The 25,720-nt window shown below is 35.9% G+C and overlaps 1 protein-coding gene across 5 annotated transcripts in view; it reads left to right on the top strand.

Moving 5' to 3' along the window:
• The window catches only part of ARHGEF12 (Rho guanine nucleotide exchange factor 12), a 145,188-nt gene that overhangs the window by 96,806 nt on the left and 22,662 nt on the right, over positions 1–25,720 (top strand). For all 5 annotated transcript variants that reach the window (XM_027082012.1, XM_027082013.1, XM_027082014.1 and 2 more), the window contains 15 exons: positions 3,683–3,757; positions 6,032–6,124; positions 7,697–7,807; positions 8,094–8,192; positions 13,503–13,545; positions 13,835–13,940; positions 14,371–14,508; positions 15,005–15,037; positions 15,352–15,466; positions 16,167–16,272; positions 17,738–17,950; positions 22,604–22,736; positions 23,039–23,074; positions 23,442–23,596; positions 24,562–24,708. In XM_027082012.1, the coding sequence (XP_026937813.1) occupies positions 3,683–3,757; positions 6,032–6,124; positions 7,697–7,807; positions 8,094–8,192; positions 13,503–13,545; positions 13,835–13,940; positions 14,371–14,508; positions 15,005–15,037; positions 15,352–15,466; positions 16,167–16,272; positions 17,738–17,950; positions 22,604–22,736; positions 23,039–23,074; positions 23,442–23,596; positions 24,562–24,708 (1,603 nt within the window). The remainder of the gene's footprint in view (positions 1–3,682; positions 3,758–6,031; positions 6,125–7,696; positions 7,808–8,093; positions 8,193–13,502; positions 13,546–13,834; positions 13,941–14,370; positions 14,509–15,004; positions 15,038–15,351; positions 15,467–16,166; positions 16,273–17,737; positions 17,951–22,603; positions 22,737–23,038; positions 23,075–23,441; positions 23,597–24,561; positions 24,709–25,720) is intronic.

Below are 25,720 nucleotides of genomic sequence, written 5' to 3'. Positions count from 1 at the left end.
ATTGGGCATATATACCATAAGCTGTAATATGTGTTATACATTTTTTATCTTAGTTAATTCTCAGAACAGCCTTATGAGGTAGTAGTATTGTTATCACAGCTTAATAAAAGAAATAACTGAGGCCAAAGTGAGTTAACTAACTTGCCAAACTTAACCAGCTAGTAAGTGATCTGCCTCTACCTAGTTTCAAAATACCAGTGCTCAGAGGCTCCAAGGTATGCAAATGCATAACATTTGGGGAGAACAGTGAGAATTTTACAGGTGTACTAGGGTTATAGATGAAACGGCTGGAATTGATCTTCGAAGCAAAGCCTTGAGTCCAAGTTATAACTTGTTCAGCAGTACTGCTTTTGGGAATCCTCACATTTTTCCTTTTTGATTTAGTGCTGGCTCTCCTCTCTGTTTGCATGGCTTGTCTCTACCATTAGATGGAAAGTTTCTTGAGAGCCAAGCACCCATCATATTTGACTTTATGTCTACAAAGGCTGACAGATTGTAGGAATTCAGAACAAGTGATACAAATGAAAATTTTGAATTTTATCTTGTATTTAGAGGAATGTTAACAATAAAATCTGTGGCTTAGAAATATAACTTTATGAAATACAGAGTGAATTGGCAAGTGTAGGAACAGGCATTCCAGTGAATTAAGACTGTTTGACACATGATTGGTGTTTAATTGGTATTTGAACAACAGAATGAATGAGTAAAGAGTTTGGGCTTTATCATGCATGCAGGAAAGAGGCACAGTCAGAAACATGTCAGTGTGGAAAATGAACTGGAGTAAAGAGACAGGAGATCAGCAAGAAAAGAAGACTGCTTGGCTTAAGAGGAACTTAACAAATGTGTGTTAAATGGCTGATAAATTGTCACCATTTATTGAATACCTACTCTGTGACAGCGGTTGTACCTAATGCTTTACAGATATTCTTTTTAACTTTCATTGTAATCTTGAGGAAATTGAGGCCAAATAAGTGGATGTTGTAGAAATCCAGGTGAGAGATGATATGGTGCAGACTAGGATATTCGCTGAACACCTAACAAACTCGTGTAATTCGTACAGGTGTCTTTTTGAAGCTAGAGATGTGCTGCTTTTAGCTTATAGATTTCCATGTTTGTTTCAGTTGTACTGTGTTAAGATTGTAGGAACCGATCAATGCTTTTAATTTTTTTTTTCAATTTTCTTCTCCTTTTTTATAAAATAATCTCTTTATGGTGTTTGTGATATCATTATCATTGTAAAATTCCCTGCTTTGGATCACCTCAGAGAAGGCTTTAAAGAATAGCCACATTTCTGGTTCTCACAAGAGAAGCAACCTGATCACAAATCATCATCTCAAACTTAGAACATCTGCCTCTCTGGTTTTCATTTTGCACCTGACTTTTTAAAAATTATTTTCAAAAATTTCGAACCTATTCAAAACTAGACTAAGATAATGATTCCCCTCATGTACCTAATCATCCAGCTGAGCAGTCATCAACAAGTGCTCAAACTTGTTTTTGTCTGTCTTCCTTCATTCCTCATACCCTCCAAATGCTGGATTATTTTTAAGTAAGTCTAAGACAGTATTTCACTAATATGCATCTTTAAGAGAAAAGACAAAGAAATGATAGCCATAATACCATTATCAAATCTTAATTAATATTTTCTTAATATGCAATTTGACTACCCCAATAGTCTTATAATGATCTTTTTTCAGTGGGTTTATTTGAATCAGGATCCAGTCAACGTCTTCAGCCTTTGGTTGATAAGTCTCTTAAGTTATAATAGTTCCCTCCTCTTATTTTTTTTTGCTATTTTGTTGTTGTTGTTGTTAAACTGGGTCACATGTCCCAGTTAAAACCACCCACATTCTAATTGTATTTTCATGGTGTTGTTTAACATGTTCCTTGAGTATATATTTGCTGAAAATTGGTAGTAAGATCTAGAGTCTTGAACAGATTAACGTTTGAGAGTTGTTGTTTGGCAAGAACAATTCGTGGGTGGTACTGTGTATATCCTGTCATATCACATCAGGAGGAGAATGTCTGGTTGTCTTTTTGTGATTGTTAAGTTTGTATAAGGTGTTCAGATGATGTCAGCATGATTCCTTCATTATAAATTTCTCCATTAAGCTTTTATCTAATGTTTTTACCTGCCATTGATAGCAAACTGCCTGCATCCATTATTTAATTAGAGGTTTCAAAATGATAATATAATATTGTCATTCATTCTGTATTTATTAGATGGAATTATTTTATAAAGAAGAATTTTCCCTTACTAGTTTTAAGTTGCCCTAAAATATAGCTTATATATAAACGTTTGATTACTTTCCTTTATGTATGTGTTTTCAGAAGAGTTGATGCCCTAACATTCTCCAAAGGTCACTAATGTGGGATGTGTGCCCACATGTGTGCACATGTGTGTACCTGTGTAATATTTTGAATTTATAGATTTTTAACATATTTGCTTTTTGCATTTAAGTCCATTGCAGTCATTATTCTTTTTGATACTTATTAAATTGTCCCTTTTTTTGGGCTGGTGGTAGTCCCCTCAATTTGTCTTCTATGTTCTTTTGACATGACTCCCCAGTAACATAGCTTTCTTTCATTTTGGTGTGACAAAATTATTCTCACTTTATCTTTTATATCTCTTGACCCAGAGTCATCCATTTCTCCCAGGTGGGGCTTATATTTGAAACTACTGTTTTCTCTATCTTGTGGTATCTAGGCATATGTATAGGTAGCGTATATCTTCCATATAGGCATTCACACAAAAATCTCTTGTATCTCATTTTCAGCTGCTCTGAAGAATGGCTCCCATTGCTTGGGGTGTTCTTCATCCCCCCAAAATTGAAGTTCTGTGTATCATATAGTTTGTATTTTACATTAGGTCATCCCAAACATACCATGTAAAGTTTATAAAAATCCGTAGATCAGTTTACATGAGGTAGTAACAGAAAAATAGAAGCTTATTTTCATTCCTATAAATAGGCCAAAATGCTTTTAACTTGGTTAGAAAGAATAGTTTGGGGCAGAAAGGTTTAGAGGAAATGGATAAAGATACAGTTTGATTTTGACATAAAGAATTTTTTTTTTTTTTTTTTTTTTTGGGCTGTGTTGGGTCTTCGTTGCTGCGCATGGGTTTTCTCTAGTTGTAGCAAGTGTGGGCTCCTCTTCGTTGTGGTGCGCGGGCTTCTCATTGCAGTGGCTTCTCTTGTTGCGGAGCATGGGCTCTAGGCATGTGGTCTTCAGTAGTTGTGGCTCGCAGGCTCAGTAGTTGTGGCGTACGGGCTTAGTTGCTCTATGGCATGTGGGATCTTCCCAGAACAGGGCTCAAACCTGTGTCCCCTGCATCGGCAGACAGATTCTTAACCACTGTGCCACCAGGGAAGCCCTGACATAATGAATTTGTGATATATAATATATCTGGTTAGAGCTATTTGATAGAAATTAACCCTCAGGCCTAAAGATGAAATAAAACTACTCTATATTGTTTTATCAACATAAAACTAAAAAGCTAAGAGAATAAGTGACTTGCCAAAGTCACGTAAAAAGTAGCAGAGCCAAGTATTATATGAAAGATAGTCAGTAGTTTCAAACACAAATATGAAATTCAGAACATTATTCTTTCACACAATTTTTCTTTATCTCCATTGGTGAGCCTATCGAAATGAAACGAATGTCTTTTTTTTTTTCTCATTAGAGTCCCAAGAGTGGCCTGAAAGAGAGGATTTATCTAGAGGAAAACCCAGAGAAAAGTGAAGTAATTCAGGACACTGTGAGTATGAACTCCATGAAATGATAATGTTTTCTTTAGCTTTCCTTATACCTAAGTGACAGAGATATATGGTATTTGTGTGTGTGTGTGTATATTTTTTTTTTTTTTGGAGCAAAAGCTTAAACTTATTAAAGGAACTTAATAAAGATTTGGTAAATGGAGAGCTACTCTATAGTTAGTAATATTAGGTGGTTAAATTTTTTTTATAATAAAGTGCACATATCATAAAATATACTATTTTAACCTTTTTTAAGTTCATCAGCATTGTTACATTCACATCATTGTGCAGCCATCACCACATCTATCTCTAGAACTTTTTCATCTTTCCCGACTGAAACTTGGTGTCCACTAAACACTAACTCCCCATTATCCTCTCCGTTCAGCTCCTGGCAACCATCATTCTACTTTCTGTCTCTTTGAATTTGACTAGGAGCCACATATAAGTAGAATCATACAATATGTGTCCTTCTGTGAACAGCTTATTTCACTAAGCATAATGTCTTCAGTGTTCATCAGTGATTTAGCATGTATCAGAATTTCCTTCCTTTTTAAGGCTGAATAATAATCCATTTTGTGTCTATACCACATTTTGTTTATCCATTCATTCATCAGTGAACACTTGGGTTGTTTCCACCTTTTGGCTGTTGTGAATCATGTTACTCTGAACGTGGATGTACAAATAAATATCTGTTCAAGTTCTTCCGTTCAGTTCTTTTGGGTGTATACTCAGAATGGAATTGCTAGATCTTGCATCTTCTTAATTGAATACTTTTAGCATTCTGAGTTTATTTTTTAATTAGGACTTGTATAAAGTTTTATAGTAAAAGATTTAACAGCATATTGTGATTCATCTATTATTAGCAACATAAGGACTGTTGGAAAATCAGAAGTATCACATCAAAATAAACAAAGACAAAATAAAAAGTTGTCTCACTGATACTTTAAACAAATTTCTGTCGTTTTACCTGATTTTTTAAAAAAATTATTAAAGGCTTATGGTTTAAAAAACAAGAGTGAAAAAGGCGGAATCAAGTTCAGGAAATGCAAATACATAGAGTTGCAACACACTTAAGGAAGAAGAACTACAGCTATGTATTATTCACTTAATTTATAACTTGTTGGTCCATGTATATAGTTTCAACTGTAACTACTGTGCAGATAACTTCCAAATCACTATCAAAGAGAGCCTCACTCTCTTTGTTCAAATCCAGATCGTACAGCATTCAACTGCTGTCATATTTAAGCCAAACTCATTTTTTTCATATTTGTTCCAAATTTTCTATTTCTCTTAATACTGTATGGTCTCTGATTTCAGTGTTGGTAGTATTCAAATATCCCTTATTTTTTGCACTATACAGTAATGTTCCACAGCTGCCTTTTTCATGTGAAATCCAAATTTGTAAGTGAATTGACACATAGGTGAGCTATTGCACCGGAGTGAGATCTACCGACCTACAATTTATTTTTACAGTCTTGTTGTCATTGTTTCTATAGCAGTGTTTGTGTGATTACTTGAACATTTTATTGCATTATGGCAGTGATTTTCAACTAGGAGTGATTTTGTCCTTTGGGGGACATTTGGCAATGTCTGGAAACATTTTTGATTGTCATGACTGGGAGGCTGCTCCTGGCATCTAGTGGGTGGGGAGAAGCCAAGGATGCTGCTCCACATTTTACAATGCATATGACAGCCTCCACAACAAAGAATTATCTGGCCCAAAATGTCAGCAGTACCGGGATTGAAAACCCTGCATTGTGTGCTTATGAAAATGAACTTTAAATGAAAAAATAAGGTTCAGTGACAGCTTTCAATTATATGACCTTACTAGAAATTTTTGTATTAACCTCTCTGCTAAACTTACTTCTATTCTCATTTTTCCTTTGTCCTGTTGTCTTCATTCACTTTTAAACTAACTTTTAAAAATTGTTAACTATTTATGTAAGCCAGCTTTATTTCTTTCTGTAACAAGGTCTAGATATGTATGAAATAATAAATGAAGTATACAGAGAGGGATTAGAATCAGATAACCAAGGGTGTAGTAAGCAAAGGGTGTTTATGATTTCCAGGGGAAATGTTCTCCCCCGCCCCCCGCCCCCAAGAAACAATCAACACTGGACAATTTGAGAACCACTTTGAAAATAAAGTACCTAAAGAAAATAAAAAGAAATCCAGTCAGTTTAGTGAACCATGTCTTTGTGATGGTTTGGCTTTATCCTGTCTCTGAAATTGACCACTGGATAATTTTTCTGTTCCTTTTCTCTGAATGTCACCAGGACACTCAATCACTTATTGGGAGTCCCTCTACCCGTATAGCACCTCATATTATTGGAGCAGAGGATGATGACTTTGGTACTGAACATGAACAGGTGATGACTTTTTTTCTAAAAAACAAATTATTAATTTTCTGAGATGTTTGATTTCTTGCAAAAATGAACACTTTCTGGAGACTGAAATTATATTTATAAGGATTTGAAGCTAAAATCTTAGAACTAAGATTAATTAATTGGCTAATTACCCAGGTTAATTGCTTATTTTAGCTTTGACCAATAGAAATGGCTTTGCTTTTGAAGCTGATAAGAAGTCATTGATTTATACCTAAGTATCTCATCTTGGGAGAGGGGTATGTTATTATAAATTTTTTTTAAAATTTCAAATTCCAGTTGTTTATTGATGGTATATAGGAATATGATTGGCTTTATTCTTGTCCTTGTATCCCATGATCTTGTTAGTAAACTCACTACTTCTAAGAGCTTTTTAAAGTAACTTTTTAGGATTTTCTACATAGACAACCACAAACAGAGACAATTTTTATTTCCTTGTTTCCAATCTGTTTATCTTTTATTTCTTGCTCTTACCTTTATTGTACTAGTTAGGATTTCCAGTATGAGGTTGAATCGGTGTGGTGAGACAGGATATCCTTGTCTTATTCCTGATCTTAGGAAGAAAGCATTCAGTCGTTTATTATTAAGTATGATGTTAGCTATAGGTTTTTTGTAGATACTGTTTTTTTTAATTGAGAACGTTTCCTTCTATTCCTAGTTTGATAAGAGTTTTTATCATGAATGGATGTTGACTTTTGTTGAATGACTGAGATGATCATATGTTGTTTTTTAAAATTTAGTCTCAATATGGTAAATTACATTAATTGATATTATGAGCATTTTGAAACAGCTTTGTATTCCTGGGATAAACCACAGTTGGTCATAATGTATTTTCCTTTTCATAATAATGTTGGATTCAATTAACTATTATTTTGCTGAGGATTTTTGCATCTGTGTTTATGGAGGATATTAGTCTGTAGTTTTTTTTTTTTTTTTAATAATGTCTTTGGTTTTGATACTTGGGTAATGCTGAACTCTTAGATGAGTTGAGAAGTGTTACTCCTCTTGTATTTTCTGAAAGAGATTGTGTAGAATTGGTATTATTTGTTTAGATTAACTTATATGATTCTAGGTTACCTTAAGTTTAACTATTGCTGTTTTCTGTGTTCAGTGTAGTTTGGGAATATACAAGTATTCTAGGAGTTGTCTTATTTAAAATCATACAGCTCCCTTTCCTACCACTATTTCTACGATTAGCTCGAAAGGAAGACAGCTATTTTGTTATTAGGCAAAAAGCCTTCCATTGCATTTTTAGAAGTGTTATTAGCCTGTTTTTTTGCATACTGATTCGTAGACATGTGAGCTCTTTGATAATCATCTCCTGGACTTTTATTCTCCCAGGATGGTCTTCCCTCCATCCTATTCCCAAGAGATTATTTTCAGAGGAGGAGATTCCATAGCCTGTATTGCTAATAAATTCTAGTGAAATTTTTTTAAATCTTGAATTTTTTTAGGGTAGGTTAAAGTGAAATTTGGATAGTTACGTTTAATTGAGCTGACATTACATTTTGCATTTATATATTGGCATTATTGATGTATAATTACCTCTTTTTCTAGATCAATGGGCAGTGCAGCTGTTTCCAGAGCATTGAACTGCTAAAATCTCGCCCTGCTCACTTGGCTGTTTTCTTACACCATGTAGTTTCACAGTTTGACCCTGCAACATTGGTAATATATTTTATGATTTCACCAATTCAGAGTTCTTACATTGATTCATATACCATAAAACTTTTCACTTCAGCAAGATGAGTGGATGGACTTCTTTCAGGTTTCTAAACATATTAGATACGAAAGATGATTAAAATGTTACTAATTTATTTTTTTATAAGACTTGGTTATATGGTAACAACTACATTGTTTATGGTGACCTACTTGTTCAAGGCATTCCTACTTGACGAGGATCCAGCAGATTACATTTTTCATGATTTCTCCCCCATTTCTTTCTCTACTACAGCTCTGTTATCTCTATTCAGACCTGTATAAACAGACCAATTCCAAGGAGACTCGTCGTGTCTTCCTTGAGTTTCATCAGTTCTTCCTGGATCGATCTGCAGTAAGTTACCAAGTTAATATTATAATCTTTGCTTTAGTACATTGAAGTATTGGCCTCCTACTTCTAGTCTTCCCTCCCATGTTTTTGGACTTCATTGTGCTTTCTGACATCTATATTATATCTCAATTACTGATTATTCTTGACTATAATTTTTGTATCATTTCTAAGTTAGTTGTAGGCATATGAATTCTCACGGTAAGTCTTAAGGGATATATATGTATATTGGGGTTTATACATGTGCATATTTAGGATGAGGGAGTGAAAAAGAGAACATAAATGATATACATATATATACATATATATTAGGATTGAAAGGGCAATATTTGTATAATTGAACTCTGGTTGGCCTCTTTGAAGTTCGGAGGCACAAGGGTAACTGAAAAATGTTGGAAAAGATCTTACTAGTATAAATGATAATAGATAATAGTAGTGTTTTATTTTACCAATAGAAATCTTAGTAAGGTTTTAAACTAATATGTTTTTGTTTTTTCTGTAATTTTCTTTTTTTGTAGTATCTGTCTGGTTTTGGTATCAGGGTGATGGTGGCCTCGTAGAATGAGTTTGGGAGTGTTCCTTCCTCTGCAATTATTTGGAAGAGTTAGAGAAGGATGGGTGTTAGCTCTTCTCTAAATGTTTGATAGAATTCGCCTGCGAAGCTATCTGGTCCTGGGCTTTTGTTTGTTGGGAGATATTTAATCACAGTTTTAATTTCATTACTTGTGATTGGTCTGTTCATATTTTCTGTTTCTTTCTGGTTCAGTCTTGGAAGGTTATACCTTTCTAAGAATTTGTCCATTTCTTCCAGGTTGTCCCTTTTATTGGCATAGAGTTGCCTGTAGTAGTCTCTATGATGCTTTGTATTTCTGCAGTGTCTGTTATAACTTCTCCTTTTTTCATTTCTAATTTTATTGATTTGAGTCCGCTCCCTCTTTTTCTTGATGAGTCTGGCTAAAGGTTTATCAGTTTTGTTTACCTTCTCAAAGAACTAGCTTTTAGTCTTATTGATCTTTGCTATTGTTTTCTTTGTTTCTATTTCATTTATTTCTGCTCTGATCTTTATGATTTATTTCCTTCTACTAACTTGGTTTGTTCTTCTTTCTCTAGTTCCTTTAGGTATAAGGTTAGATTGTTTATTTGAAATTTTTCTTGTTTCTTGAGGTAGGATTATATTGCTATAAACTTCCCTCTTAGAACTGCTTTTGCTGTATCCCATAGGTTTTGGGTCATCGTGTTTTTGTTGTCATTTGTCTCTAGGTATTTTTTGATTTCCCCTTTGATTTCTTCAGTGATCTCTTGGTTATTTAGTAATGTATTGTTTAGCCTCCATGTGTTTGTGTCTTTTACGTTTTTTTCCCTGTAATTTATTTCTAATCTCATAGCGTTCTGGTCAGAAAAGATGCTAGATATGATTTCAATTTTCTTAAATTTACCGAGGCTTGATTTGTGATCCAAGATGTAATCTGTCCTGGAGAATGTTCCATGTGCACTTGAGAAGAAAGTGTAATCTGCTGTTTTCAGCTGGAATGTCCTGTAAATATCAATTAAATCTATCTAGTCTATTGTGTCATTTAAAGCTTGTGTTTCCTTATTAATTTTCTGTCTGGATGGTCTGTTCATTGGTGTAAGTGAGCTGTTAAAGTCCTCCACTATTATTGTGTTATTGTCGATTTCCTCTTTTATAGCTGCTAGCATTTGCCTTAAGTATTGAGGTGCTCCTATGTTGGGTGCATATACATTTATAATTGTTAGATCTTCTTCTTGGATTGATCCCTTGATCATTATGTAGTGTCCTTCCTTGTCTCTTACAACACTCTTTATTGTAAAGTGTATTTTATCTGATATGAGTATTGCTACTCCAGCTTTCTTTTGATTTCCATTTGCATGGAAAATCTTTTTCCATCCCCTCACTTTCAGTCTGTATGTGTCCCTAGGTCTGAAGTGGGTCTCTTGTAGACAGCATATATATGGTCTTATTTTTGTATCCGTTCAGTGAGCCTGTGTTTTTTGGTTGGAGCATTTAATCCATTCACATTTAAGGTAATTATCGACGTGTATGTTCCTATTACCATTTTCTTAATTGTTTTGGTTTTGTTTTTGTAGGTCCTTCTCTTCTCTTGTGTTTTGCACTTAGAGAAGTTCCTTTAGCATTTTTTGTAGAGCTGGTTTGATGGTGCTGAAGTCTCTTAGCTTTTGCTTGTCTGTAAATGTAAAGCTTTTTTTTTTTTTTTTTTGTAAAGCTTTTGATTTCTCTGTCAAATCTGAATGAGATCCTTGCAGGGTAGAGTAATCTTGCTTGTAGCTTCTTCTCTTTCATCACTTTCAATATATCGTGCCACTCCCTTCTGGCTTGTAGAGTTTCTGCTGAGAAATCAGCTGTTAACCTTATGGGAGCTCCCGTTCCCCTGTATGTTATTTGCTGTTTTTCCTTTGTTGCTTTTAAGAATTTTTCTTTGTCTTTAATTTTTGTCAGTTTGATTACCATGTGTCTCAGCATGTTTCTCCTAGGGTTTATCCTGCCTGGGACTCTCTGCGCTTCCTGGACTTGGGTGGCTATTTCCTTTCCCATGTTAGGGAAGTTTTCGACTATAATCTCTTCAAATATTTTCTTGGGTCCCTTCTCTCTCTCTTCTCCTTCTGGGATCCCTATAATGTGAATGTTGGTGCATTTATTGTTGTCCCAGAGGCCTCTTAGGCTGTCTTCACTTCTTTTCATTCTTTTTTCTTTATTCTGTTCCACAGCAGTGAATTCCACCATTCTGTCTTCCAGGTCACTTATCCGTTCTTCTGCCTCAGTTATTCTGCTACTGATTCCTTCTAGTGTATGTTTCATTTCAGTTATTGTATTGTTCATCTCTGTTTGTTTGTTCTTTAATTCTTCTAGGTGTTTGTTCTTTAATTCTTCTAGGTCTTTGTTAAACATTTCTTGCATCTTCTCGATCTTTGCCTCCATTCTTTTTCCGAGGTCCTGGATCATCTTCACTATCATTATTCTGAATTCTTTTTCTGGTCAGTTCCCTATCTCCACTTAATTTAATTGTTCTTCTGGGATTTTATCTTGTTCCCTCATCTGGTACATAGTCCTCTGCCTTTTCATTTTGTCTCTTTCTGTGAATGTGGTTTTCATTCCACAGGCTGCAGGATTGTAGTTCTTCTTGCTTCTGCTCTAGTATGTTTTATTATTAGCCTTGCTATAGGGTAAATAACAGTTAGCCCTTAATACCTCTTGAAGAATCATGCTGCATGTCCCTAGTTCTTTCATATTTGCATTTCTCTTAGATGACTGTTTCACACGTTTTCTCTCTTAAACTCTCCATCACTTCCTCTCCTGTTCTTTTCTCAACTGATGACCTTGCTGTTTCTTTGAGAAATTTAAATTACACAGAAGATAACTTTTACCAGATATATCATCCTACCTCTATCATACCATATGCTCTGCCCTCTCTCCTGATGCTATGTAGGGATTGTTCTGCTTTTATCTAAGGCCACCTCTTCCCCTGTTTATCCTGAGTGTATTTTCTTATACCTACTTAAAGATTAGTTATTCTAGCAGTTCTTCTCTCCTGCATCATCAGTTTTTTTGTTTTCTATTGAATCAATCATATTAGCATGCAGACATGGTTAGTTCTCTTATCTTAAAACAAACTCACATAGAAACATTTTGGCTCCACTTCTTCCTCCAGCACTTGCCCCATTTTCTTTGTATTTTTTGCAAAGTTACCTGTACACCTACACATGGCTGAATACAGTTACCTTCTCAGTGAAGCCTGAATTCCCTGACCAATTTACTTAAAATTTCATCTCCCCCAACTTTCTGTCACCTTTCCTGTGTTATTTTTGTCTATAGAATTTATGTTTTCTTTTTTAATTTATTTTTTGTCTATATTCCTACTCTTCTACCCCAAATGTAAGCTCCATCAGGGCAGATATTTTTGTTCTGTTTGTTCACTGCTATTTCACCAGCACTGAATAGATCCTGGCAGAGTGGTCACTCAGATAGTTACTGAATGGATTAGGTAGGGTTCTGATTACACTGCCATTGTTTAAAATGTTACACAATATATTTATTAAGATAGCTTTCTTTCATGAAGAAATGACAGTATATTTGTATTTCACATTTCTTAAGAGTGCCTGCTCCATGCTAAGTCAGAACTTTATATTTTGCTGCTCGTGATCTGTATAAGTTGATCAAAATGAAAGTGTAAGAACCCTGATAGATTAATTTGCTAATTATTCTTTTATGCCACAGGTCATATTTATTTCATATAAATACCCACATACAGAAATGAACATATATATACTTTTCTGCATTTGTGCTAGAAATACTTTTAGGAAAGTTGATTTGAGCTACTTTATGGCAACTTCAGTTAAAGAGAAAGCTTTGAAATCCATTTCACTGTTCTTCAAATAAATATTAGAGATCTCATAATTTTTAGCAGTGACTTATTTTCAAATGTAAAACTTCAGGTCTCATGTTAATTGTTTAAATTCTGAAAGGATATGACTTAAGTAGGTGTATAATACAAAGTAACCATGAAGAAGTTAATATATTTTCTCCAAACGCAAAACAATTTCTTTCCAAGACATTTCCCAAATTAACAGGAGATAATTATCTGGTAATGGGACCAAAAACTGCAGTTATTACGTGAACAAATCTTAGCTAAGAAGAAGTAAATTATGACACAGTCGTCTTAGTTCACGAGTAAGAGCTACACATGAAAGAACTAGAGATTTAAGACTCCAGAGCCTCAACATTGATATGCAACACTTTCTCATTGGGAGTGTGACTATTACTGTGAGGGTTCTTTAGCTTTACATAGCAAAATGGTTGGGAATATCATGGTCTGTAGTGTGAGTATATCAAAAAAGTAAATAAAAATCATCATTATATATGAGTAAATTTTTCATATGATATACACATAGTTGAGGTTTTACCTATATTGATTCAAATGATGTATAACTGATTATCTTAACCAATGATTCTAGAAAGCCCAAGCCAATATTGATTCATTTTAGAAAACTAAAGCCAACAGGAATAAGTAAGGCACAGAAGCGTTCAGTCATCTAGTAAAACAAGTGTAGATGTTTCCATTATAATATGATCCTTGGGAAAAAGGCTTATTTTCAAGTTTAACAATAGAACATTCCAGAGCTATGAAATTTAGATGGGTGATACCCAAAAAATGAGCTTATACATGAATATTCTTGTAAAAATAGATCTTCAAGTTGTGTCTCTTTATTTTGTATAAGTCCTTGTATGCATCCTGAAAACTCTTAGTACTATTTCACTTTTTGTTTGCATTTTTGTTTTAGCACCTGAAAGTTTCTGTTCCTGATGAAATATCAGTAGATCTAGGTAAGTCTGGAGCACCAATATGCTGGAGAATTACATCTCTACAGATACGTAGTTCAGCTCCTCCCTAAGGTTTCTATCTGTTACGTGGTGACTAGTAGGTGATATGACTCACAGCAGAAAAAAAGCCTATAATACATTTAAGGGTAAATGAAAGATGAATTCTGAGATGAAGTACATAAAATGCATTGAACTTCTCTTTGTCTTACTTCAAGTTAAGTTTGCACCAAATAGTGCCAGTTATAATGCAAAAAATATGCCTTCGATCAGGTGACTTCTTCTATTTATGCAGAAAAAAGAAGACCCGAGCTTATTCCTGAGGATCTACATCGCCACTATATCCAAACTATGCAAGAAAGAGTCCACCCAGAAGTTCAAAGGCACTTGGAAGATTTTCGGTAAGCTTGGTGGTAAGCTGATATGGTTGTTCTGAATTAATTTTCTTTTTAAGTAGGAAAAGGTTATACATTAAGTCCTTGGCTCAGCATATCGTCTTTAGCACTGTTACTAAAGCCTAATGCACATCTGCAGTCAGAAGGTTGGCGTGGTACTGAGAGTGCACAGTCCCCATTCCTTACGCTGTCAGCAATTGTGCCTAGTATTAGTACTCTGTGCTAAGTGTGTCCTTCAGGATGTGTGCTCTGTTGAGCGATGGCCTCTAGAATTTTCTTCCTCCAGTGTCCTAGGTGACATGGGCCCCCAAATAGAAAACTGTGACATTTTGCCTGTTGCTAGAAATTCACAGCTATGGAAACTCTGATGAAACATCTCCAGAGGGAGGTAGTTTTTCTCTAGGCTACCTCAGGAAATTTCTCCTATTCCCTTTAGACAGAAACGTAGCATGGGGCTGACGTTGGCTGAAAGCGAACTGACTAAAATTGATGCAGAGAGAGACAAGGACCGGGTAACTTTGGAGAAGGAACGGGCATGTGCAGAGCAGATTGTTGCCAAAATTGAAGAAGTGTTGTAAGTAACAGAAATACATGTAGAAAGGCCCTCTCTACTAAGATGCTAATTGTGCTTAAAGTGAACCAATTTAGAAGGGGGGTCAGGTTGTCTATGTGGAGCTGTTTATTCTGTCGTAATACTTGAGAAGCTGGAATTTTACATTTATGCTGATACTTTTGATGACGTTCTTGTATTCCTTTTTCTGGCTGTTGGTAAAATGAGTAACTATAAAATTTCTAACTGATCAAAAACAGGTTGAATACTTATGTTGGCTTCAATTCACAGACTTTGGAAATGTTTCTTGCTATCAGACATTTACGGTTGATGACATGAGTGTGAAAAGCATATGGTTCCTTCAGGGATTAGAATTTTTCTGATGTTTTATTCCAGGTGACAGAGATTTGGGGTGGGTCCCAAAGCATTTGGCTCTGTTCTGCTGTTTCAGTTATCTGAGTTTAATAACAACTCTTTTATTAAACTTTAATGTTTCATTTTTAAATGTTTTTATTTTTAGAATGACTGCTCAGGCTGTAGAAGAAGATAAGAGGTAATATAACTACTTTTTTCCTAGAATTTTAAGGAGAAAAGAAACTATCTTGTCTCCTGCCCTAAATTATGATTTCTTTCTTTTAACATAAAAATATAGACTGTCTCCCTCTGGTGGCCTGTATTTTACTTGACTAATATTCTAGTATCTTGAGTAGAATCCTTTACTATTCACAGTGAATAGATAGCTCCTTATTTTTCACTTGATGAATTCTAAGAATTTCAGCATTGGGGTTTTGGAAGTCATTTGATATCTTTATTCTACCCACCATCCCTTCCCAGAAGTCTTATTTTACTTAATCCTTTCTCCCTCAGTTCAACAATGCAATATGTTATTCTCATGTACATGAAGCATTTGGGAGTAAAAGTGAAAGAACCTCGAAATTTGGAGCACAAGCGAGGTCGGATTGGATTCCTTCCAAAAATCAAGGTAAGACTAGAATAATAATAGTGTGTTAAGGTCTCCATGCTTCTTTACATTTGATTGCAGTGCTTTCCTTCTTCTTAGTATTTACTTTTTCAGCAAATTAGTGCTAGGCATGCCAGTAGGAATAAGATGTGGTCCCTGTTCTCAAGAAACTCAAAATCTAGTGAGAAATCCAGCCATACAAGCTAATTTATTAGGCAGTGTGAAAAGTGAAACTAGTAGTTTATACAGAGAGCTGTCCCTAACTGTTCTGGCCTCATACTTTTCTTTTATGGTACCTGTCAGTGTTTGTAATTTTGTATGGCTTGGTTTCTTTTTTGTTAGATTGTAAATCTGGATGAAGATAAGGACCTCCTTCATTGTATCCCCAGCTTTTAGCATAGTGCCTTCGTACATTATTAGCTTAGTAAATATTGTTCAACGGATGAATGAATTACTTAGAACAGGCTCCCAGTAAATGTGCTATAAACCTACCTTTTACTTTCCAAAATTATCAGTTCTGAAGGGTTTGAAAAGGCATCTTGAGTTTGATGTGTACATAGTACTGTGTGCCAGCCTCTAATGAGTGCCCTGTGTGTGTCTTTCATTTACATTTAACCAGTTTCTTTCAACTGACCATTAGAATGTGTTTCTGTTTAAAAGCAACAAAAGAAATCTACTCTGTTACGTATCTGTTATCTTTTTGATTGTACCTCAACTCTAGCAAAGTATGAAGAAAGATAGGGAAGGCGAAGAAAAAGGGAAGCGAAGAGGATTCCCCAGCATCTTGGGACCCCCAAGGAGACCAAGCCGTCATGACAACAGTGCAAGTACGTTGAAGTTTAAAATGCTGCATTCCCACCATTCCATGCCGTCTTTACATCTAGGCTCATTTAGCTAGAATGGGTTGCTGGAAAAAGGTGTTCTAGAAGTGTTTCCACTGAACTTCCGTTGTTTCTATTCAACGTGATTTCTGAACTAAAGCCCCATGTGACTTCACAGTTGTCATAAACATCTTATTTAATGTCAGTAGAGTATTCCATTAGTTGTCCATAACATAATTGACTTACCTGTTCTGATTTTGTTTGCATTCAAATTCTGATGGTTAAATTTATAAAACAAGATGTGCATGGATTTCTCCACCATACTTTGTTTTCCTCTTTATACATACATTACTCACTTACTCCATACTTCTGCAGTTTTTCCACCTCTTCATTGTGTTTTATTTCCTGATGTCCCTCCACCCTCAGGCCTATTGGAGAGGCAGTCTCCTAGAGAGGGCTGCAGGAGAAGTAGGGGTGGGCGAGCTGCTGTGGGGAGAGAAATTAGCTCATATAGTGGTCTTCAAGGTGACAGGTACCACATTTGAAAATATTGGCATGGGCTGGAGTTGGGGGGGTATTGTGATACAGTGAACCTGAATGTCCCACACAATGAGGAACTCTCACTCAAAATGTCAGTGGTGCCCCTTGCTGAGAAACACTGAGAAGATGAAGGAAATTTTTAGAGAAGAGGTTGAGGAGAACAGAGCATTTCACAGATGCTGACCATGAGTTCCAAGGGATACAGAAGAGGAATTGTAGGAATTGGGGAAGGAAGAATTTTAGGATTAGAGATGTACAAAGCTGTGTGGGGATGTGCCAGGTTATGGGGGACGATGAGCTGAGAGTCTTTAGCTTCTCATGGTGACTGATGTGAACAGTGGTAATGGGCAGCATAAGGATTATTCTGCATGGTCTCTGAGGCATGTCGTGATGATGAAGTTGTGAGTGTTAGCGAGAAGCTAGGGGCTTGCTAAGAGCTCACAGAGCTAAAAGGGTTCATCTTCTCTCTTACAAATGAATACAGCTTCGTCCGTGTCCATCTCCGGCTCTCGGCATCCCCTCTGCCCCCACCCACTGTTGCTCTCCTCAGCTCCTTTTCTCATGACCCTTCTTCTCCTGCCTCTTCTCACCCGCCTCATCTTCTACCATCTCCCACCCTTTTCTCTTCATCCTCCTTCACCTTCTCCTGCCTTTCTCTCTCTCTCTTTCTTTTCTCTCTTTTTTTCTCTCTCTCTCTTGCTCTCTCTTTCCTACATCCTTCCTTCCTTCTCTTTCTATCTTCCTTTCTTTCCTTTCCCTCCCTTCTTTCTATCGATCTGTTTATCTATCTATCCCTCACTCTGTATAATAATTCACGTTATATTTTTCTAGGGCCCACCATGTTCCAGACATTTTTCTAGATTCTTTTCATCATCTTTTTTTTTTTAAGCTGTTTTGCAGCATGAATTATTAACTATTGCTTTCTGTTCAGTTGGCAGAGCCATGGAACTACAGAAGCAGCGCCACCCTAAGCACATATCCACACCCTCATCTGTGAGTCCTGAACCTCAGGACTCTGCTAAGTTGCGCCAGAGTGGATTAACAAGTGAAGGAGCAGACATGGGATACCTGCCAGCCAATTCCATGTCCTCCATGGTTTCAGGGGCCACTCTTTCCCAGGAAGGAGGGAAAGAGAATGATATGGGTGAGCTAATGCTGTAGTTCAACTTAGCTAAGTGTCAGGATTTTAAAACAGCTATACTAAGAAATAGAGTGGCAGATGATTTAAATCAAGACTGAACCCCAGTTTTAGTTTTAATATTTTAATATTATATAGCCAGTGACAAATCTGTGCTGAATGGTAATTTTGAGTTCTTATCCATTCAAAAACTATTTATTACGGACTTCTCTGTCAGGCATTAGCTCTGTGCCAGATGTTATCATACAGAGTAATATGTAGATTCTTGCCCCATGCAGCTTAGTCTTCTGGGAAGATAAGTCATACAAATAAAAACTTCAAATCGTGGGGAGTGTTGAGAGGACTGGTCAGAAGTTAGAGGCAGATGTGTGTATGCGGGGAGCGGGGTGCATCTAAAGAAGACTTTTTAAAAAATCTAAGATTACCAGGGTTGTTTTTTTTTTTTTTTTAATGCTAAGGGGAAGCCAGTTGAGAGGAAGAGGTTGAAAATGCGGGAGCTGGACTATGTATCCAATAGAACAAAGTTTTGAGAAGGAGAGAAGCGATGATATGTGGGGTGTATGTGAAGGGCAAGGTTATTAGCTGAGAGTTAGGATTTAGTGAGAAGGGCAAGGGGATTTGAAAAGTAAAGAAAGATAGGAAGTAATTGTAGATAATTGAGGAAAGAGCTTATTACCATATTTCTTCATACTTGTTATAATGGGTTTCTGAAGCAAGTGATCTGGAAGAATTAGGTGGTTTTATTTGGAGAAGGAAATGCCTCTCTATATTGGTGATTTTGGAAGCAGTTCAATTTCTGGTATGACAAGATCAAGGATAAATCTGTGGGAGTGGTCACCAAGGTGGCAAAGAGGGGGCTACTATAGATGAAGAGGGTAAGGAACAAGGAACCAAGGGTTTGAATACCTTTATACCACAGACTTTGAGATCACTGCATATGGTAATAGCACAGAGAGGAAAACTGTGAGCCAGCAGCCAAAGGTTCAGTGTTGCTAGATGGTTGGTGGTGGGGGGAGAACATGTGATATTATTCAGAGAGTGAGAGCCTCAGTAGAGCAAGGGATTTTTATAAGAAGGTAAGATAATAATCTAAAAGTAGTACTGAGGAAAAAGAAGGGTCTCTATCTCATCTCCACCCTGCAGTACGCAGTGTATGACTGAAACATCAGTCTCTGTTTGAGAGGGCTGTAGCAGAAGAGGTTACCTTCCATGGGATACGAAAGTTTTTACTTAAGACAAAAAAGTGGGGGTGACATTTGTAGAGAAGTGTGGAGGTTCTGTCTTATATGGAATTCTGAAGATGTAGGACAGAGTAATGCATTAATTCATGGCTCTCATGTCTCATTGAAATAAAAGCATGGTAGGTAATGAATAAACAAAAATCATAAAGAGAAAAGAAGTAGAGGAAGAAAAGATATTATCATTCAGTAAGAGATTTCAACAAATTTTGGGGAGATTGAAAGTGGGCAAGAGTGGTTTGATGGATAAAACAACATAAAGGAAGTCGGAGCCTGTAGTTCGTTTAAGGAGTCCAAGGTGGGAGCCAGTCTGTCAATTAGAACCCAGGAGAGACTTTGGGCTCAGAGTTGGCATAAGTTACGGAGTACATGAGTAAGAAGTAAAGCTGAAAATGATGAATTAATTGAAGGTCTGTAATCAAAACAGTTATGTCAGCAGCTTCTGATCCTTACATCGTAGAATATAAGCAGTCTGTCATTCCTGTGTCGGAAGAAAATGAATATGCTCTTTGTTATACAAGTTGAGTGAATTGTATGAGGAGTTAAGTCCTCCATGGTATTAGTGCCCTGGAGCTCACTTTAGGGAACCTGGAGCATGACAGTAGGCATGCCAGGGGCTTACCCTGCTCTGAGGAGCTTCCGGCTGAAATGGCCCTACTTCCACATAGCAGAACGGAAAGCCAAGTCAGCTGCCCAGTCTTTTATTCTTACATATGTACAGCATTACTCACTGTTGGCAAAAGTTATTAGAGTCCAGACCTAAGATAACACATAATGCCAAACATATTAGTGGCATAAAAAAGAAAATACAAAATAAACACAAAAACTGCCACTAGCAGAAAATAATTTAGGCAATAAGTAAGAACTTATAAAAATACCTCTAAATTAGATAGTATTCTTGAAGAAATTAAAGAGGTTATTATCTCTAAAGCAAGAACAGGATGTGATAAAAAGGGAGCAGAGGCCAAAGTGTTTTAATGTAACTATTACATATAATAACTTTTATTAGTTATTAATTGCTTTGTGATAAATTACCCCAAAGCTTGATGGCTTAATATTTTAATAATTAAATAAATATCTTAATAATTAAATATATTATAAATATCTTAATAATTAAAATAAAAAAATATTTACTACTTCACATTTTTGGTGGGTAAGGAACTCAAGAGCAGCTTAGCTGGGCAGTTCTGGCTTGGAGTCTCTCATAAAGCTATAGTCAGGATGTCAGCCAGCCATCTGAAAGCTTATTGGGGCCAGGAGACCTCTTCTGTGCTTCCGCAGGTGGCTGGTGGCAGGAAGACTTAGCTCCTTGCTAGGGGCCTCGGCTCCACACCACGTGGGCTTCTCCGTGGAACTGCTTGAGTGTTCCCTGACGTGGTAGCTGACTTTCCCAGAGTGATCCAAAGGAGAGCAAGAAAGAAATCCCAGTGTTTTTCTGTATGACTTAGTCTGTATGGATATACCCCCTTATTTCAGCAAGTTAGAAGCAAGTCACTAAATCCAGCCCACATTCAAGGAGAGAAAAATTAGGTGCCACTGCTATGAAGGGAGGAGTAGTAAAGAATTTGTGGACGTATTTTCAGACCACCACAGCTGCTAATAATTAAATAATAAGAAAAAAAAGAAGTCCCTAAAAATAAAGTCAAGGAAATATTTCAGAATCTGTATCAGAGACATCAAGAGATAGAAATTGGAGAGGCAAGAATTATGTAGAGAGCCACTACGGAGATTCACAAAACATCAGCAGAGGAACGGGAGGAGAGGCAGTTAGAGAAATGACAGAAGAGGGCTTCCCAGTGCTGAAAAAGAATACATGTCTTTCAAACAGAAAGGGCTCACCCGGAACCAACTACAATGAGTAATAATGTTTTAAAAAAAGACCCATGCCTAGAGTAGCTTTGGAAATGTCAGTGCATCAGAGATAAAGAAAAAGAGTCCTGAAAGCTTTCAAGAGAAAGAAAATGGAGATTATGCTGTCACATTTCTCAGAACATTAGGTGCTAGAATACAAAGGAGCCATGCCTTCAACTTGCTGAAAGAAAATGGTATTGAACTTAGAATTCTATATCCGTCCAAACTACCCATCAAATATGAAGAAAGATACAAAGACATTTTCAGATACTCCAGGATTCAGAGTTTAACTGAACTGCACCCTTTCCTTGAAAATAATTTAAATACGCACTCCAGCAAAATGAGAGAAAAATTAAGAAAGAAAATCTCATGGGGTCCAGGAAACAGTGGAAACAACCCAGGAAAGTGGTGAAGGGCAGTTCTAGGATGATAGTTGTGTCACAGGCCAAGGGAACAGCTGTTCCAGATTGGAACACAAGAAGAACCTAGGGGATAAGAGAAAAGGAGATTTTAAGCAGTTTATAGTAACAGATGAAAAAGTTTGTGACTTGGTAAAATTATATTACTTTGACAGCAATAAAAGAAAGGCATTTAGAAATGCTCAGAAGAACAGAATTGTTCAAGAAAGTTGTCATGACTTGAACATGAAGCAGAATTAAAAAGTGGCATAATCTTAAAGTAATTGATTGAGTATATGACTTTAATGTAATAAATACTCTATTTCAAGTGGCCTAGGAGTTGTATGATTGGACCAGTAGAAAAGAAAACCTAATCCTAACTAACATGCCTCTTAACCTGGCATGAATAATATGTATATATATGTTGTATTACAATATGTGTATGGTCATAATAATGTAAGCACACTATTTGTTTTCAGACTTTTAGAGTCAACCTAATAGGCAAAGCACAGAATATTTAGTTGTAAAGGAAAGAAATATAATTAAAGAGAAGGTTATGGACACTAAATACCTAATTTGACATAGAGGAGAATTAAGATACTAACACCTTGTTGGAAAAAAGATATGTATATAATTCTATCATTTAAGCTTAGGGAATAACAAATAAGCCAACTAGGAATAATAATATAGTTATTAAACAGTGGGAAGAAAAAGGGGAGGGAAGTGAAGATGGGGCATATAAGTGAGCAGAATCCTCGGAGGAAGAAGAGCTAGATATTTCCTAAATATAATAAATCAAGAAAAAGAACTATGAGGTTATTATTTGGAGGTAGACCCCCATAATAACTAAAATTTGAATGAAAAAGATTGGCACTGGGGGTAAAAAAGGATAAAGTAAGAGAATGTGTCTCCTTATCATACGCCCTTCTGAGTTGTTGCCATATCTTATGTTGATTTTTTAAAACCTGCTTAAAAATGATTTTCCTGTTTATTTTTTAGTGCATTTAAAATTTTTATATTAGAATTTTGTTTCTAGCTAACCTGCAATTGTTTAAGGAAGAATTTGGCTATGGGTGAGGTGGAAACTTTCTGGGTTACTAATTCTTTTTTTTTTTTTTTTTAATCATTGTCTTTAGTAACACCACCTGAATGTCTGACTTGTGTCTTTTCAGGATCAAAGCAAGTTGGAGAAACGCCAGCATCTGGAGACTCCTTAGATGGCACACCTCGTACTCCCAGTACCATCTTTGACTTCCCACCTCCTCCATTAGACCAAGTGCAGGAGGAGGAATGGGAAGTGGAAAGGTAATTCAGTGATATCTTAGGGGCGTTTAGGACATTGCTTAAAAGCTTTTCACTGTATAGTATGCCTACACTCTGTAGCATTTTTTCCCCCATGTGTTTTTTGGGGGAAGAAGTAGAACTTACTGGTAGTAAATACTAGATAGGTACTGAAATGTTTTTTAATTTATTTGATACTAAATCATTGTAATATCCAGAATTATTTATCAGCCACTGTAGTTTAACACAATTTTGAGTATCTTTGTCATAAATTTCTTGATTTCTGTTTTGTTTTTGTGTTGACTCTCTGTTCTCCATCATTTTAGGGTGACTGAACATGGGACACCAAAGCCCTTTCGAAAGTAAGTATTCCTAAAGTAGCTTTCAATAGGGTATATTTTAAGAAATATATCTTTTCTCCCCAAAGTCCTAGTTTTAAAGGAAAAGAAACCCTGTACACAAATCTGTTAGATAGTATAAAAGAAATTTCTTAATAAACACAATTATTTAAAAGATATTTATAGAGGTATTGATAACACACGTAAGCTGTTTTGTAGGAGTCGATGATGTATTTATAACACATGTAAGCTGTTTTGTAAGAGAGGATGATGTTTCAGGCTCTGTGCAAAGCAGTACTTCAGAAATATGACTGATTTACTGTAGTGTAAAGACTTGTGCTATTGTCCATGTGATATCCTCAAATAGAATCCATTATTTTTTCTTCATTAGGTTTGACAGCATAGCTTTTGGAGAAAGTCAAAGTGAGGATGAACAGTTTGAAAATGACTTAGAGACAGATCCACCCAACTGGCAACAGCTCGTTAGTCGAGAAGTGTTATTGGCACTAAAGCCTTGTGAGATCAAAAGACAGGAAGTAATTAATGGTGAGTTTAATTAGCTTTTGTTGTTGTTATTCACATATATTGAGTTTTATTAAACCAACCCCTGAGCCTTGGAGTTTGCTTCGAAGTGTCTGCTAGCCTTTTGTTTTGAACAGAGAGGAAATTAAACTAATAGATCGATGATCCTTGAACTTTCCAACTTAAAAATGCAAATGATTGTATGATTCTTATTGATAATTTAAAAGGAAAATGCATTTAGCATTCAGGTTATTTAAAATTCTTAGCATTATAGATCTTAAACTTGAAAAATCATTGAGACATTTGTCCCATCACTTTACTTTCAGGCTAAGTTATTTTTATGCATAGATTGTAAATGAGGAAGCTAAGGCTCAGGATGAGTGGTTGAATTAGTCAAGATCATACAGCTGATAAGTGACTGGAAGAAAACTAGAATCTAGGTCTTCCTTTATCCTCGTGCATGTTCTTTATTTTATCCTAGCATATATGTGACAGAGAGATGACATGGAAGCTGTACCTGCTACTGTCTTTAGGCTGTGATTTGAATAAATATCCTTCCTGTCTCTAGCAGCATTGAGACATAGTGAGATTATAAAGTCTGGCCTCAGAAATAAGAGTTTATAGGCAAATTAGGTACCACAGTGCTGTTATTTCTGAAGAGGGTTCAATTCAAGGTCCGTATGCTATTTGGGCTTACAGTTTTCTAATGCTGTAGTTGTGATTGGTTGGTGCTCCCAGCCAATGGATATTGGAGTACGTTGTTAAGTTTTAAGTACAAAATAGTTTTGATGATATTTTTCATTTGCCAGTATTTATAGCTCTGTAGGAGAGTTTAATGTAATCAAGAAGTGACTTCAGAGATACTATATCCTTTCAAAACTACAAATAATTATTATATAACTCATTTGCTACTTAATTTCAGCTAAAGCCTATGTTTGATCCCATTCTAAGTAAGGTAACATTTTATATTTCCTTTTTTTCCTGCTTAGAATTGTTCTACACTGAAAGAGCTCATGTTCGAACATTGAAGGTTCTAGATCAAGTGTTCTATCAGCGAGTTTCCAGAGAAGGAATTCTGTCACCTTCAGAACTACGGAAAATTTTTTCAAACTTAGAAGATATTCTTCAACTTCACAGTAAGAGAAATTGACTCTGATCTTTTCCCCTATCATTTCCAATAGATAAAAGACTGTGAGTATGTAAAGGGACCATAACAGTAAAATCTTATAAATGTATCCACGTGTTAGCTTTCCTGAAATTATATAATTAAATGTGAGCATAACATAAAGAAATGATTGGATCTTTTAATTTCTCCCCAACCCTTTACCCCCACCCCACGCCCCCATCAGCCTTTTTTATACAAAGTGTTAACACAGGACCTAGGGCCTAAAGTCCATGCCTGAGATGAAAAACATGAATAGTTAAAATTACCCTTGGAAATTCCCTATTGATTACAATATATATGTTTTTAAAAATGTATTCTATATAATAATATATGTATAAATATATTTTGTAAGTAGTAATATACAGCATATAATCCCATGGTGGGAATATTTTCAGGAATTAAATTATTTTATTGTTTTGTTGCTTGGACTGCTTGAGCGAATACATAAAGAATCTGTCTTGCTGGCTTTCCCTGGTTGTAGTTATCTTGGACTTTTGTAGGCAGTGGTACCAATTCCTCTCTTTTTAAGTCACTGTTTCTCCAGGACCCTTAGTTTTCAGTCTATCTTTCATCAAGGATGCCATCACCACCTACCAACACCCTCCCACCAAATGGTTGCTTTTTGCCCCTTTGTGGGTGATCCTAGGTCTCACCAGTGTGCACGGACACATTCAAGCATGATGATGTCCATTGCCTGGGAACACACACATTTTGAGAGGAACAGTGGACGGAGTCACCTATACAATTGAACTTTGTTTTTTATGAACATGGTTGGTTATAGATGGAGTCTTGAGGTTAAATGCGTATTTGATGCATCTAACTGTGTATAATGTGCTAGTTTCCACATTGTTTTATGCTTTGGCAACTGTTTTTCAGATAGAACTCAAAACATTTAGGTTTATAGGAATTGGGTCCAGATTTATATTTAAGGCCATCAGAAGCAGCTATATGCTACTCTGAAAATCTTTTTTTTTTTTGAAAAT

The sequence above is a fragment of the Aethalodelphis obliquidens genome, unplaced genomic scaffold (genome assembly GCF_003676395.1).
Source record: "Aethalodelphis obliquidens isolate GAN/ISIS:26980383/991018 unplaced genomic scaffold, ASM367639v1 scaffold46, whole genome shotgun sequence".
Lineage (NCBI taxonomy): Eukaryota > Metazoa > Chordata > Mammalia > Artiodactyla > Delphinidae > Aethalodelphis > Aethalodelphis obliquidens.
Note: the sequence above shows the minus strand (reverse complement) of the source record. Positions and strands in the feature narration are given on the sequence as shown.